This window comes from Equus asinus, chromosome 17 (genome assembly GCF_041296235.1).
Source record: "Equus asinus isolate D_3611 breed Donkey chromosome 17, EquAss-T2T_v2, whole genome shotgun sequence".
Lineage (NCBI taxonomy): Eukaryota > Metazoa > Chordata > Mammalia > Perissodactyla > Equidae > Equus > Equus asinus.
The window spans coordinates 36,821,711-36,837,567 of NC_091806.1; the positions used below are offsets into that span (position 1 = coordinate 36,821,711).

At 37.0% G+C, this 15,857-nt stretch overlaps 1 protein-coding gene across 1 annotated transcript; it reads left to right on the forward strand.

Annotated features, from left to right (window-relative positions):
- Window positions 1-8,583: 8,583 nt before the first annotated feature.
- On the forward strand, window positions 8,584-11,986 carry LOC139040480 (olfactory receptor 4D10-like). Its single transcript, XM_070487251.1, has 2 exons — window positions 8,584-8,772; window positions 10,311-11,986. The coding sequence occupies exon 2, from the start codon at window positions 10,785-10,787 to the stop codon at window positions 11,718-11,720; it is 936 nt and encodes a 311-aa protein (XP_070343352.1). The 5' UTR covers window positions 8,584-8,772; window positions 10,311-10,784; the 3' UTR covers window positions 11,721-11,986.
- The last annotated feature ends 3,871 nt before the right edge of the window (window positions 11,987-15,857 follow it).

The following is a 15,857-nucleotide window of genomic DNA, read 5'->3' on the forward strand; positions in this document are numbered from 1 at the left end:
GGGTCAGAGGTGGGACAGGGCTCAATCAAGGGAAGGTGCCCACATGTTTCTCCCAAAAGCCTAAGAATGAGCAACACACCACGCACAAATCTCAAGTACAAGGGCAATGGGCTAGAGAAGCCAGTCCCAAGCTGTCACCACTTTAAAACTCTGTAGAGGATGAAATCGACCTTCAAATCTGAAGTAAAGGTCTAATTTAACACTCTCATAAATTCCACATGTAATTGGCTAATAGTGAGATGACTTGATATCAATTGAAGTGCCCCTAGACTTTATGAAAAGAGACTCAGAGATGGAGTCTCAAGCATTTTGTATATTGACTATACTTACCATATTAGAATTTAAAATGTCATCCACTGTAAACTGTATTTGCCACTTTAATGACAGCTAAGTAGTAAAAATGAAGCATTTCCATATCACATATACTCATTGATTGTAAGACAAATCTTAATTTCACGGATGTTAAAATATGAAAGAAAAGTTCATCTTAGAACTCAAGAAATTGAATATTTAAAAATACAGTCATGTGTCACATAATGGCATTTTGGTCAATTCAGACCACATTAATGACTGTAATCCTACAAGATTAATACCATATAACCTAGGTGTATAGAAGTCTGTATTATCTAGATTTGTGTGAGTACACTCTATGATGTTCACACAATGACAAAATCACCTAAAAATGAATTTCTCAGAATGCATCCTCACCATTAAGCAACACATCACTGTATGAGGTAATCAGTCCCTGTCACACACACATACACATGCAAACACACACAGTCACACACAAAGACTTTTCCAAAGAGAGACAGGTAAAAAGTAAACAAGTTTTATTTTGTCAGCCATGTATTTTAGGAACACAGAAGACTGTCGTCAACTCACTAGTACAAAACAGATTTTTATAATCAAATTCTGATCGTCAATAACACTACATTATTTATGTGCAGTTCATCATTTTCTTGGTATTAAAATAAAGTGTGAAACTTCTATTTTTGCTCACTTTAGGGGACCAAAGATGCTACAGCTACAGTTCCTCATTTTGGAAGACATGAAGATACTTATCTTATGGGAAGCTGATAAGATATTCTCTTCTAGACACCCTCCTTTTGTTTCCCAAAGATCCAGGCACATTCAGGAGTTACACTTTTCTCACTGAACATGTAAACAAATGCACTCTATGGACTTGCAGCCTTTCAAGAGAAAGAAGTAAAGACTCAGTGCGTTGAAATGTAATTTTTAAAATTTCCAGGATATACTAAAGTATATAATTTTCATGGGAATTATAGGTTACCAAAATGGACTAAAAGAAAGTAGAAAAATCTTAACAGAAAGTGCCCCTCCTCCTGCCCAGCACTCCAGCTCTGCCATCAGACAGACCACCGCACAGAGAGAAAAGTAGCCAGCAGCTGAGGGGATCACACAGGTGAAAGAAAGTGCCCCTCCCCCTGCCCAGTGATCTAGCTCAGCAAATGGCCAGAGTGCCACACAAACAGAAAAGGAGTCTGTTTTGAGCTAGGGAGCTGCAGATTGTGGCAAGCTCAGAATACACAGTGCCTGATCCCACCCAGTGGTGGCAGTTGGAAACTGTGAACAGATAATGTCATGAGGGGCCGGCCCAGTGGCACAGCAGTTAAGTGTGCATGTTCCACTTTGGCAGCCCGGGGTTTACCAGTTTGGATCCCGGGTGTGAACATGGCATTGCTTGGCATGCCATGCTGTGGTAAGCGTCCCACATATAACGTGGAGGAAGCTGGGCACAGATGTTAGCTCAGGGCCAGTCTTCCTCAGAATAAAGAGGAGGATTGGCAGCAGTTAGCTCAGGGTTAATCTTCCTAAAAAAAATAAAAGATAATATCACGAGATGGAGACAAAAATCCAGGCCATCAAGCTGTATGAAGATATTAAATCTCAAGAACAGAAGGAAAATGACAAGTACCCAGCAATCAGCCCCAACAGCATGGAAATTCACAACCTAAATGACAGAGAATTCAAAATAACTATCATTAAAAAAATACTCAACGAGTAACTGGAAAATGCAGAAAGGCAGTTCAATGAATTGAGGAACTTCTTCATAAAAGAGATTGAAACTATAAAAAGAACCAATCAGAACTGTGTGGAGATGAAAAACACAATGAATGAGATGAAGAAAAATCTGGATTCCCTAAACAATAGAGCTGATATTATGGAGGATTGAATTACCAACTTAGAGAACAGAAATATAGAAATGTTTCAGATGGAGGAGGAGAGAGAACTGAGATTAAAAAGAAAGGAAGAAATTATCTGAGAAATATCAGACTCAATTAGGAAATGCAGCATAAGGATTATAGGTATTCCAGAGGGATAAGAGAAGGAGAATGGAGCAGAAAGCTTGTTCAAAGAAATAATAGCAGAGAACTTCCCAAACATGAGGAAGGAGTTGGAAATGCAAGTGAAATAAGCCAATATATTTCCTAACTGTATCAATGTAAAAAGACCTTCTCCAAGGCATATATTAGTAAAGCTGGCAAAAGTCAATGACAAAGAGAAAATATTAAGGGAAGCAAGGCAAAAGAAAACAACTAACAAAGGAACCCCTAACAGGCTTTCAGTGGATTTCTCAGCAGAAACCTTACAGGCTAGGAGAAAGTGGAATGATATATTCAAAATTTTGAAAAACAAAAACTTTAAGCCAAGAATGGTCTATCAATCAAAAATATGCTTTAGATATGACAGAGAAATAAAAAGTTTCCCAGATAAACAAAAGCTAAGGGAGTTCATCACCACATGCCATTCCTACAAGAAATCCTCAGTAAGGCCCTCATAGTGGAAAAATAAAAGGAAAGGAGCTACAAAGCCCTGAGCCAGGAGATAAATAGGTAGGCAATAATCAGGAAAATGCAGCTGTCTATTAGAACAGATTAGTAAACACTTAACTATAACATTAAAGATAAAGGGAAGGAAAACACCAAAATAAATATAATCTTGTCATTTTAACACAAACTCACAACACAAGATGGAAAAAGATATGACAATGATAACCTAAAAGGGGAGGAGGAAAGAGATGGAATTGGTTTAGTCTAATGAAATAAAAGGCTATCAAAAATGCACTAGCTCATCTATAAGATATTTCTATAAACCTACTGGTAATCAGTAAACAAATAATTAAAACAGAGACATAAGGAGAAAATCAAGAAAATCATCATAGAAAACTACTTAACCCAATTGGTAATCCAAAATACATGGGACGAGAAAAAAGGGAAATGCAGAAAATAAGCAATGAGAGGGGAGCATTAAGCCCTCATATATCAATAATCACTCTAAATGTAAATGGATTGAATTCTCCAATCAAAAGACAGAGTGGTAGGATGGATTAAAAAACAAGACCCAACAATATGCTGCCTCCAGGAAACACATCTCAGCCCCAAAGACAAACACAGTCTCAGAGTGAAGCAATGGAAGAAGATATCCCATGCTAATGACAAATAAATGACAGCAGATGTTGCCATACTTGTATCAGACAAAGTAGATGTCAAGATAAAACAGGTAAAGAGACACAAAGAGGGGCAGTATATAATGATTAAAGGGACACTCCACCAAGAAGAATTAACATTTATAAATATTTATGCACCCAACACAGGAGTACCAAAGTACATAAAGCAACTGTTAACAAACTTAAAAGGAGATATTACCAACAACACAATAACAGTATGGACCTGAACACTCCTTTTAAATCAATGGATAGATCATCCAGACAAAAATTCAACAAGGAAATAGTGGAATTAAATGAAAAGACCAGATGGACTTTAGAGATATGTATAGAACACTCCATGCAAAAACAGCAGAATACACATTCTTCTCTAGTGCGCATGTAACATTCTCAAGGGTAGACCATATATTGGGAAATAAGGCAAGCCTCAATAAATTTAAGTAGATTGAAATAATATCTAGCATCTTTTCTGACCATAATGCTATGAAACTAGAAATCCACTAGGAGAAAAAAGCTGGGAAAGGGACAAAAATGTGGAAACTAAACAATATGCTACTGAACAACAAATGGATGATTAAAGAAATTAAAGGAGAAATCAAAAAATACTATAGACAAAGGAAAATGAAAATGCATCAGACCAGCTTATACGGGATGCAGCAAAAGTGATCCTAAGATGGAAATTTATAGCAATACAGGCCCATGTTAACAAACAATAAAAATCTCCAATAAGCAACCTTAAACTTCTCCTAACAGAATTAGAAAAAGAAGAACAAATAAAGCCCAAACTCAGTGGGTGGAGGGAAAAAAGAAAAAGTAGAGCAGAAACAAATGATATTGACACAAAAAAGACAGTAGAAAGGATCGATGAATCAAAGAGCTGGTTCTTTGGGAGGATAAACAAAATTGACAAACCTTTAGGGAGACTCACTAAGAAAAAAAGAGAGAAGTCTCAAATAGATAAAATTAGAAATGAAAAAGGAAAAATTACAATGGCTACCACAGAAATACAAAAGATTATAAAAGAATACTTTGGAAACCTATACGCCTACAAATTGGACAGTTTAGAAGAAAGAATAAATTCTTAGACTCTTACAACTTCCCAAAACTGAATCAAGAAGAAATAGAGAATCTGAATAGACAAATCGCAAGTAGAGAGGTTGAAATAGTAATCAAAAACCTCCCCCAAAATAAAAGCACAGGAACAGATGGCTTCTATGGAGAATTCTACCAAACATTCAAAGAAGATTTATTAACTATCCTCAAACTATTCCAAAAAATTGAGGAAGCCAGAACACTTCCTAACACATTCCATGAGGCCAACATCACCCAGATACCAAAAGAAGACAAGGATAACACAAACAAGGAAAATTACATGCCAATAGCACTGATGAGCATAGACGCAAAAATCCTCAACAAAATATTGGCAAACTGAAAACAGCAATACATTAAAAAGATCACACACCATGATCATGTGGGATTCATACCAGAGACACAGGGATGGTTTGACATCTGTAAATCAATCAAGGTGATACACCACATTAACTAAATGAGGAATAAAAACCACACAATAATCTCAACAGACACAGAGAAAGCATTAGACAAGATATAACACCCATTCATGATAAAAACTCTCAATAAAATATATATAGGGGCCGGCCCCATAGCACAGCAGTTAAGTAAACATGTTCAGCTTCAGCAGCCCGGGGTTTGCCTGTTCAGATCCCAGGTGAAGACATGGCACTGCTTGGCAAGCCATGCTGTGGTAGGCTTCCCATGTATCAAGTAGAGGAAGATGGGCATGGATGTTAGCTCAGGGCCAGCCTTCCTCAGCAAAAAGAGGAGGATTGGCAGCAGTTAGCTCAGGGCTAATCTTCCTCAAAAAAAAATGTTTATAGAAGGAGAGTAACTCAACATATTAAAGGCCGTATATGACAAACCCACAGCCAACATCATACTCAATGGAGAAAAAATGAAAGCCATCCCTCTGAAAACAGGAACAAGACAAGTGTGGCCACTCTCACCACTCTTCTTCAACATAGTATTGGAGGTTTGGGCCAGAGCAATTAGGCAAGAAAAAGAAATAAAAGGAATCCAAATAGGCAATGAAGAAGTGGAACTCTCACTATTTGCAGATTAGATGATTTTATATGTAGAAAACCCTAAAGAATCCATTGGAAAATTATGATAAATAATCAACAACTACATCAAAGTTGCAGGGTGCAAAGTCACCTTACAAAAATCAGTAGTATTTCTATATTCTGATAATGAACTAACAGAAGAGAACTCAAAGATACAATCCCATTTAGAATTGAATCAAAAGAATAACACGCTAAGGAAGAAATTTAACCAAGGAAGTGAAAGATCTGTTCACTGAATCATAAGCCATTGACGAAAGAAATTGAAGAAGATATATATAAATACAAAGATATTCTATGCTCATGGATTGTAAGAATTAATATTGTAAAATGTACATACTACCCAAGGAGATCTACAGATTCAATGCAATCCCTATCCAAATTCCAATAACATCTTTCACAGAATTAGAAAAAGCAATTGAGAGAAAGAAAAATAAATTCGGAGGCATCATACTTATGATTTCAACCTTTATACTACAAAGCTTTAATAATCAAAACAGTATAGTCTGGCATAAAAACAGACATACAGATAAATGGAACATAATCAAGAGCTCATAAATAAATCCATGCATATACAGGCAATTAATTTACAACAAAGAAGCCAAGAATGTACAATGGGAAAGGGATACTCTCTTCAATAAATGATACTGGAAAAACTAGATAACTAGATGCATAATAATGAAATCAGACCCCTGTCTTACACAGCTCAGAAAAATTATTTGAAATGGATTAAATATTTAAACATAAGACCTGAAACAATAAAACTCCTAGGAGAAAAAGTCATGGAAAATCTCCTCAACATTGGCCTTGTCAATAATTTTTTGGATATGACACCAAAAGCACAAGCAACAAAAGAAAAACTTAATAAATGAAACTACATCAAACTGAAAGCTTCTGCACAGCAAAAGAGACAATCAAAACATGAGAAGACAACCTACAGAATGGGAGAAATTATTTGCAAATTATGTATCTGATAAGCTGTTAGTATCCAAAACACATAAAGAACTGATAAACTCAATACCAAAAAACACACAATCCGATTTAAAAATGGGCATAGGAACTGAATAGATATTTTTTTAAACAAGGTATTCAAATGGCCAATAGGTACATGAAAATGTGCTCAACATCACTAAGCATGAGAGAAATGCAATTCAAAACCACAGTGAGATATCAGTTCACACCTGTTAGAATGGCTATCATCAAAAAGACAAAAGATAAGTGTTGGTGAGGATGTGGAGGAAAGAAAATCCTTGTGCACTGCTGCTGGAAATATACATTGGTACAACCACTGTGGAAAACAGTAGAGAGGTTCCTCAAAAGATTTAAAATAAGACTACCATATGAACCAGCAATACCATCTCTGGATATATACCAAAAGGAAATGAAATTAAGGTCTTGAAGAAGTATCAGCACTTCTATGTTCATTGCAGCATTATTCACAACATTCAAGATATGAAAGCAATCTCAGTGTCCACCAATGGATGGATGGATAAAGAAGGTGTGGTCAGTCACAAAAAATAGAAAGTCCTGCCATTTGCAACAACACAGATGGACCTTGAGGGCATTATGCTAAGTGAACTAAGTCAAACAAAGACAAATATTCTATGATCTCATATATATATGGAACCTAAAAATCTGATCTCATAGAAACAGAGTAGAATGAATGTAGGTTACCAGGTGTTGGGGATGGGGAGAAGTAAGGAGATGTTGGTTAAACTGTACAAATTCCCAGCTATAAGATGAATAAGTTTTGGATCTAATGTAAAGATGGTGATTATAGTTAACAATATGGTAACAATACTTGAAAGTTTAAAAGAGAGTATGATCTCACTACCAAAAAGAATGAGTAATTATGTGAGGTGATGAAAGTGTTCGCTAACACTAAGATGATAAGCATTTTGCAATTATAAATGTATCAAATCAACACATTATATGCCTTAAACACACTCAATGATATATGTCAATTAAATCTCAGTAAAGCTGGGTTGGGGGAGGAATTACCCATCTCAAACACATAACCTGCATCATGCACTTTTTAATCTGTGTAGGCTAGTTCACAGTACTAAAACAAAATGGAAAAGCAAGTAAATCCAAACCCATCAGCATTCTGCAAACAGTGGAAGTTCATTTTATATAAGATCACATCATTCAATAAATTCAGGTAATCTTAAGTAACTATTATGATTTTGTAGACAGCTTTACTAACATACTTATCTAGATGTATCCAAATTGAGAGTTTCCATTTGAGTAGAGTGTTGGAAAAAAGGAAAAACGTGCATTCCCCAAACATCATCTAAGTCTTGTTTCTCTACATGCAGAGACTTAGAGCAACATCATGAGACTATAATCATTCTGCATATAATTAGAAACTAGACTGGTAGCAAAGGATTTGAGGTGCAGTTTTTTTTTTGAGATTTTTGACAATCAAAATGAAACTGATTTGTATATACTGTCCTCTGAGCCTTACAAGCAATGAAAACTGGACCCTTTTTCTCTCTCAGGTGCAGTATTTGGCATGTTTTAACAAAGTTCTTATTGAGCTATGGATAAACAGATAGATTTCTTCTACTGCCTCTAAAGAATTTGGATATCAATCAAAATGTGTCTGTCTGTGTATGCGTGAATGTGTGTTTACACATGTGAATGTTTCAGTAACTTCTTAATAACTCCCTTTGAAACTTCATCACCAACAACAGAATCAGGCACTGAATTCCACTTCCTTGTCCAATATTATTCCCTTTGCAATTCTCACATTAAGCCTGAGGCTGAGGGATTTGCACGTAAGATAGGGACACAGAGGAAGTTCTTGAAGATGTGATTCTTTGAATCTGCCCTTTCTTTCCTGAAAGGAGAATAAAGACACTAAGATATTTAGTCTTCCAAGAGGCTCTGCCTTCAGAAACAATATTTTCAAGAATTAACGTCACTAGTGTCACTAGTGTTTTATTCTGGTCTGTACCTGATGACATACAATTTGTAGTTGGAGTTTCAGGATCAAAGGTATTAGGTAAAGATGTTAAGATTTAGCTAAGGTTAAAGTTATCGATAGTGACATTGAGATGTTGTTATTGATTATACAAACTATGTATGAATAGTTTGACTTTGATATTTTCCAGGTATACTAAATGCTTCAGAGCCAAGATGATCTTCTCAGTGACAGAAACAACAAAGGTGGGTGTTAACTATTGGAAGAGAGGTGATATGTTAAGAGGGATTCAGAAATGTGGTCCACTCAGTGTGAGAGAAGGCATCATTCGTTTGCTGTCATCATTTGAGTTGCTTCTTGATGAGATAGTCTCAGACTAAGCTCCACATAAATTGGGTTTCCAGAACCCCTTTCTGAAAAATTCTTATCTTCAGACAGACTTTACCAAATTTTCTTTTCTTTGTTTTGTTTCTCTGAGAAAGATTATCACTGAGCTAACATCTGCTGCCAATCCTCCTCTCTTATGCTGAGGAAGATTGGCCCTGAGCTACTATCTGTGCCCGTCTTTCTCTATTTTTCCTATGTGGGACGCCTGCCACAGCATAGCTTGATGAGCAGTGCATAGGTCCGTGTCCAGGATCCGAACCAGTGAACCTGGGGCCACCAAAGCAGTGCATGCAAACTTAACCACACGGCTATCAGGCGCACCCCAAAATATTCTTGTTATACAAAATGAGACCCTATATACATAAGATTGAAGAGGCAAACAAAACAATGTTTTTTCCATCCTATTTCTATCTTTTCCTTAACTTCAGTCAAACATAGATTCACACTATATTCCATCTGAAAAACAGGAATAACATTAATACTTTCTAAAGGATAGTGGTGAAAATTCAATGTCAACATTTCATAACTCTTCACACACAGTAAACACTCAAAAAATAGCAGCTTTTATTACTGATAGAAATCATTATATCTCTTAGCATAGTTCCTATCCCAACCAAATCAATCTCTACTTTTCTCTTGACATTTTACATTTTATCATGCATTATGTTCATCAATTTATACAAATCATTCACTTTCGCTAAGCTGCAAACACTTTGACAATGTGGTCCCATTTGTTCATATACATTTGAACATTGCAATAAATGTTGACTTGCTAAGTATAAGGTGGAATAAGTAATAATTATAAAATTTCCTAAGAATGACCAATAACAGCTTATAAAAAATAGGTATTATTCTAAACATATCTACATCTCTCCCTCCTGTGTGAACCCTCTACTCTCTTAGCTTTGATCCACACAGAGAAAGAGGCAGAAGAGAGTGTGGTTGATAGAGTATGGATGACCTTTCAAAAGTGGGTCACTATCTTTATTCTCTCCCCCACACTCAAGCAAGGATCACAACAGTTACGTGAGATGAATAAGTTCTAGAGAATTGCTGTGCAGCACTGTGGCTATACTGTATTGGCACCCAAAAATTTGTTAAGAGGGCAGCTCTCATGTTTAAGTGTTATCACAATAAAAGAAATTAAAGATATTCTTTGATATTTGTATTTATATATTGTTTCAATGTGTTTCTTAAAAATAAATTTTAAATATTTAAAAATAATTAATAAAAATTCTGATTCGTATAAGGTAATGACAAAGAAAAGCTACATATATGGAATAACAGGTGGCAATTTTAAGAAATTCAACATAAAACAGCCAACAGTAAGGAAACTGACTCATGCCACAGCAACATTGCAGTAAGAAACAGAATGATACTCTTTTTTTCTTTTTAGCAAGACAAGACCCTGTGGAAGTCAACAGAAAGTTCGCTAATATGAATATTAAACTTTCATACTATGAGTCTACAGTGGCTGGAACCACATTGTACTTATCTTTCTGTTTATGATTCAGACATTTTGGACATTCGATATATTTGGAGGGAAGAAAACAATAGCAAAATTTGAAAACTAAAATAAATTAAATAAAATGTTATGTAAACATCACTGCTGAACATAAAGTTTGTTCTTTTCAAAAATAGTTTTATAAGAACAGAATTATTGAATGACTTTACATGGGATAATTTGATTTGATCACCAAACTGACTGCAATCTTAAAAATTTAGACAAAACAACAAATCACAAACAGCGCAACCACGCGAGGAACATTCTGAATTGTATTCTTAGTGCTTGAGAAGAAAACAAAATAAATAGCCAAGTCTTTTCAAATGAAGAAGCTTGAAACAAGAGAGAGAGAAAGAAGTTGACTCAATGGAGCTAAAAAACTGCACGAGGGTCAAAGAATTTATTTTCCTTGGCCTAACCCAGAATCAAGAACTGAACTGGGTCTTATTTCTTTTCCTACTTTTTGTATATGTGACAACTCTGGTTGGAAACTTTCTCATCATGGTCACTGTGACTTTTGAATCTCGCCTTCACAACCCCATGTATTTTATGCTCCGTAATTTGTCTATTGCCGACATCTGCTTTTCCTCCATCACAGCTCCCAAGGTTCTGGTGGACCTTCTGTCACAGAGAAAGACCATCTCCTTCAATGGCTGCTTTACTCAGATGTTTTTCTTCCACCTCATTGGAGGGGTGGATGCATGTTCATTGTCAGTGGTGGCATTAGATCGCTATGTGGCCATCTCCAAGCCCCTGCACTACGTGACCATCATGAGTAGAGGCCGTTGCATTGGGTTAATAGTGGCCTCGTGGGTGGGGGGCTTTGTCCACTCCATCGTACAGATTGCCCTTTTGCTGCCCCTCCCCTTCTGTGGACCCAATGTTCTTGACACTTTCTACTGTGATGTTCCCCATGTCCTCAAACTCGTCTGTACTGACATTTTTATGCTTGAGCTGCTGATGATTTCCAATAATGGACTGGTCACTACACTGTGGTTTATCTTCCTGTTTGTGTCCTACACAGTCATCCTAATGATGTTGAGGTCTCAGGCTGGGGAGGGCAGGAGGAAAGCCATCTCCACCTGCACCTCACACATCACTGTGGTGACCCTGCACTTTGTGCCCTGCATCTATGTCTATGCCCGGCCCTTCACTGCCCTCCCCACCGATAAGCCCATCTCCGTCACCTTTACTGTCATCTCCCCTCTGCTGAACCCCTTAATCTACACTCTGAGGAACCAGGAGATGAAGTCAGCCATGAGGAGACTGAAGAGAAGATTTCTGCCTTCTGACAAGGTATAGGCTGGTCTCTCACTCCTTCTCATCACCTTTGAATATGTTTGTCCATCAAATAAAATGTATTGACTAAAGGATTTCTAAATAGTTTTTATATTTCTACTAAGATACACATTATTTTCAAAGATTCTGGATCAGGCTGCAATAACAATGTAAAAAGATGGGTTTAATGTTCTAAAACGAAGTAGAGAAATCAAATTGTTAGCTGGAGAGGTGTTCATTGCTTTTGCAATAGGGCCTTGCAAGAAATAAAGGAATCAGAATTGAAATAAACTCAGACAATTTTATCATATTGCAATTATTGTGGGTTTTTTCCCCAGCTCCTTTGTGATGTAATTGACAGATAAAAAAGGCATATGGTGAAGATGTACAACTTGAAATTTTGATATACATATAGATTGTGAAATGAACATTGAGGGAAAATGGGTTAAGGTGGGATATCTCTCTGCTATTTCTTACAACTGCATGGGAATCTCCAGTTGTCTAAATAAAAATATCAATAAGAAAAAGTAAAATATATATATGCTGAGACATTCCAAGTACATAACTTGTTCCCAGGAAGGGAGCTGAGACACATATTAGAAAATAATACAGGGGGCCGGCCCCTTGGCTGGGTGGTTAAGTTCATGCATTCCACTTTAGTGGCCCAGGGTTTTGCCATTGAGGATCCCAGGCATGGACCTAACACCACTCATCAAGCCATGCTGAGGTAGTGTCCCACATAGCAGAGCCAGAAAGACCTGCAACTAGAATATACAACTATGTCCTGGGGTGCTTTGGGGAGAAGAAGAAAAAGAGAGAGAAGATTGGCAACAGATGTTAGCTCAGGTGCCAATCTTTAAAATAAAAAAAAGAAAGAGAGAAAGAAAATAATACAGATTGGGCATTGGATTCTATATGGTCTTTCATAAAGTAATCAAATCTTAAGGAAGTAAACACATTCAAATTAAGTTCCTCCTCTGATTCTATTATGTGATAAACTAAATAACTATTATCTGAAGATTTTTCCATCCAAAGCCCACAATCCAGTGATTGAGAGCAGGTGTCTTGAAGTTAGCACAGCTTGATTTAGAATACAGACCTCAAAAATTATGAGTTCTGTGACCTTGTGCAGGGTCCTTACCCTGACCTTCCTCTGAACCCCACCTTCCTGCTTGCCACCTCCACCACTTTCCCTCAGTGCCCTGGGCTTAGCTTGGGCACAGAACTCATGACCTTGTTTCCAATTCCCTGTCCTCCTTCTTCCTATCTCCCCCAGTAGAATTATGCTTTTATTGTATCCCCAGCATCTATCACAGCAAGCAAAACATAGAAAACACTCATAAAAATTGTTGAATTACAAAACTCAATGAATGAATATCGTCTCTAACTCCTTTCTGCTCCTCAAGTCATTGGAGAATATGGTTAAGAAAACAATTGCTTCATGGTTATTATTCTCTCTTAATATGATGCCCTAAAAAATGACAGAAACCTATGAAGCTACATCAGACTATGCATATACATTCAAAAAAGTTGGCTTGAGGTGGAAAACATTATTCAATATATAAGCTTGGCTTTTATTGTTTACTTTTTATGCTATTTACAGCTGCTGGGAGTTGTGCTTTTTCCTCTCATGTCTGGAGGTAGATCCCAGATGTTAAAATCTTTGAAACTAGAAACATGTTCATGTCTCAGTCCAAATCTCAGTCCAAAAATCAGACATGCAAAGGCCATGAGATGCTGATCTTCCCAGAGATCCAAGAAACAGCAAGGAGGCCTTTGTAAGTGGATGAGAAGAGGAGAGGTGTAGTACTAAAGGTAAGAGATATTATGGGGCCATAGGATGACCATCTTTAGATGATTGTGAGGATTTTGACTTTCACATTAAACAAGATTGGATACATTTGGAGGGCTTGAAAGAGCAGAATAGTGATGCATGCTTTAACAGAATTGCAGGAGCTACTGTTATTAATAGACTGAAGAGGAGTGAGGACAAAAACAAGATGAGGCAATAATCTCATGAAAGAAATAATGAAGACATGATTTAGGGTAGTAATTGTGGAGATGGTGAGTATTTTGAAAAACTTTGAAGGTCAAGCAAGTGGGATTTGCAGATGCATCCAGTGTGGATATTCCGGTTGCGTGTGTATCCTGTGAGAACTGCATCACCCACTTTGTTCACCAGCTCTTTGGGAGCTCCCTCACTCTTGACTAAACAACCTCTTCAGGTCCAAGTGCTGCTTCCAAAGCTTTGTGTCAAACTTCAGGAATCACCCTACGTGCATGAAACTGCCTAAGGAAGTTGCTCAGAATCCTTAAGAATGGACATTTATTTCCCAGTACAAAAACCTCTAAAAGGAAATGTCAGGAGTAATGTCGAATTCTGGCTAAACTGACCTAATAAAATTCTTGCCAAAGTCAGGTCAGGGTGATTAGACATCACTGGGGGGATGGTGGAGGATGAGGAACCTGAACAGAGGGTGATAGGCTATGGAGGATGGGGGATTTTGGCTAAACTGATGAAGCAGGATTTTTGTTAAAATTGGACAATGCAGAGACAAGGATGGGGTTCCAAAAGTCAAAGCCTAGTTGAAAAGTTCAGGGGAGCCTGAATATAGTCAAGGAGAAAATCTTTGTCACCATTAGAAAATTTTAGACACTAGACAAAAAGTGTGTTACTAAGCATATGTGCCTGAATCACAATCACTCCCACTGAAACCACCTCACTATCAGAAGAATTTTTCCACAATCACATCCAACTATAGTCCCTGTGATAATTCTCACTCCAATCCTGGGATCAAGGAATTGGCAAATATGGTGTAGCACTGTCAGACTTTGTGAACAAACCAAGAAAATATTATCTTATGTCTGCCATTTCCCACATAAAGATAAAAGGGAAGCCACTGAAATCACTGGCTTTGAGAGGGGTATTTAACAGAATTTTACGAAGTTGAATGATTCCCAAGATACATGTGAACATTGTTTAAGATGTTGGAAGAGAAGGTTGGAGACTTTAGGTAAGAAATATAACTCTACATGGGTGTGAATGCCTGTGGGGTCTCAGTGTCTATGCATAAGTGTGAGAAAAGAAGAGTGAGAATAATTGAACTCTAGATGTAATTGTTAATATTCATAAATACATTCTGTCTAAAAACAATGTGATAAGTACACAAAGTGCTACATTCCAGGGTGAAACTTCAGTGACAGAAAGCACAGCTAAGAAAGATGAACAAAGAGGATATTGTGAAATGAGAGTCATAGAAATGAGTTCACTTTGGAATTGACGAGAAAGCAACTCTTTCTCTGGAATCCCTTGAATTACACAAAGAAGAGATTTTTCTCAGGCTTATTTCCTGTAGATGGATCTCCTGAGACTGAATTCTACACACATATGTCTTATGTTAAATTAAAACTAGAGAGAAAATAAAATATGTCAAACCTTCAAAAAAACTTGAAAGAATAGTGCAATGAACATCTACATACCTTTCCCTAGATTTACCAAAAAATAAAAATTTATAGCAATGATTTTCCTTCCTATGTCTTTCCATGCCTTCATATTTGTATCCTTTCTTTGCAGCCAAACTTCTGACTCGTGAGCAACTTTTATATATTCAAGTGGTCCCCTAAAGCCAGATCTCCCATTCTGTCCACTCCCACATGCCCCAAACATAAGTGTCACCTCCTCCATGCAGGGTTCTCTGAGCCTTTTGGTGAGTTGTCTGTTTCTCACACATGGCTCATCTGTCTTTACACAGTCTCCATCTCTCCCATATTACTATTAGATTTCAGTTGTTTTTCCACTGGTTTGGATTATATTCTTTTGTCTTGTATAACATAGAACACTGTCAATTTTCTATAAATATTTACTAAATAATTAGATGGATTTAAAAAATAGCAGAAACGTGAAACAGAAGGTATAAGATGTTGTCTGAATTACCAAAGGTAGCTTGTGAACATGGGACCCATTCCTTTCTGACAAAGAAGCCTGACCTGGTGTCGGAGGTACCATCTACCATCTACCATTCTGTGTAGATCATAGTCTATTATTTACATGGCATCCCTCTGGAAGGTTTTCATAACTAGGATGGACCTCCTCAATATCTCCAGTAACTATATTGAATTGATGTTTTCTGGTGATCGTTTCCTCTCTTTAAACTAGTCAGA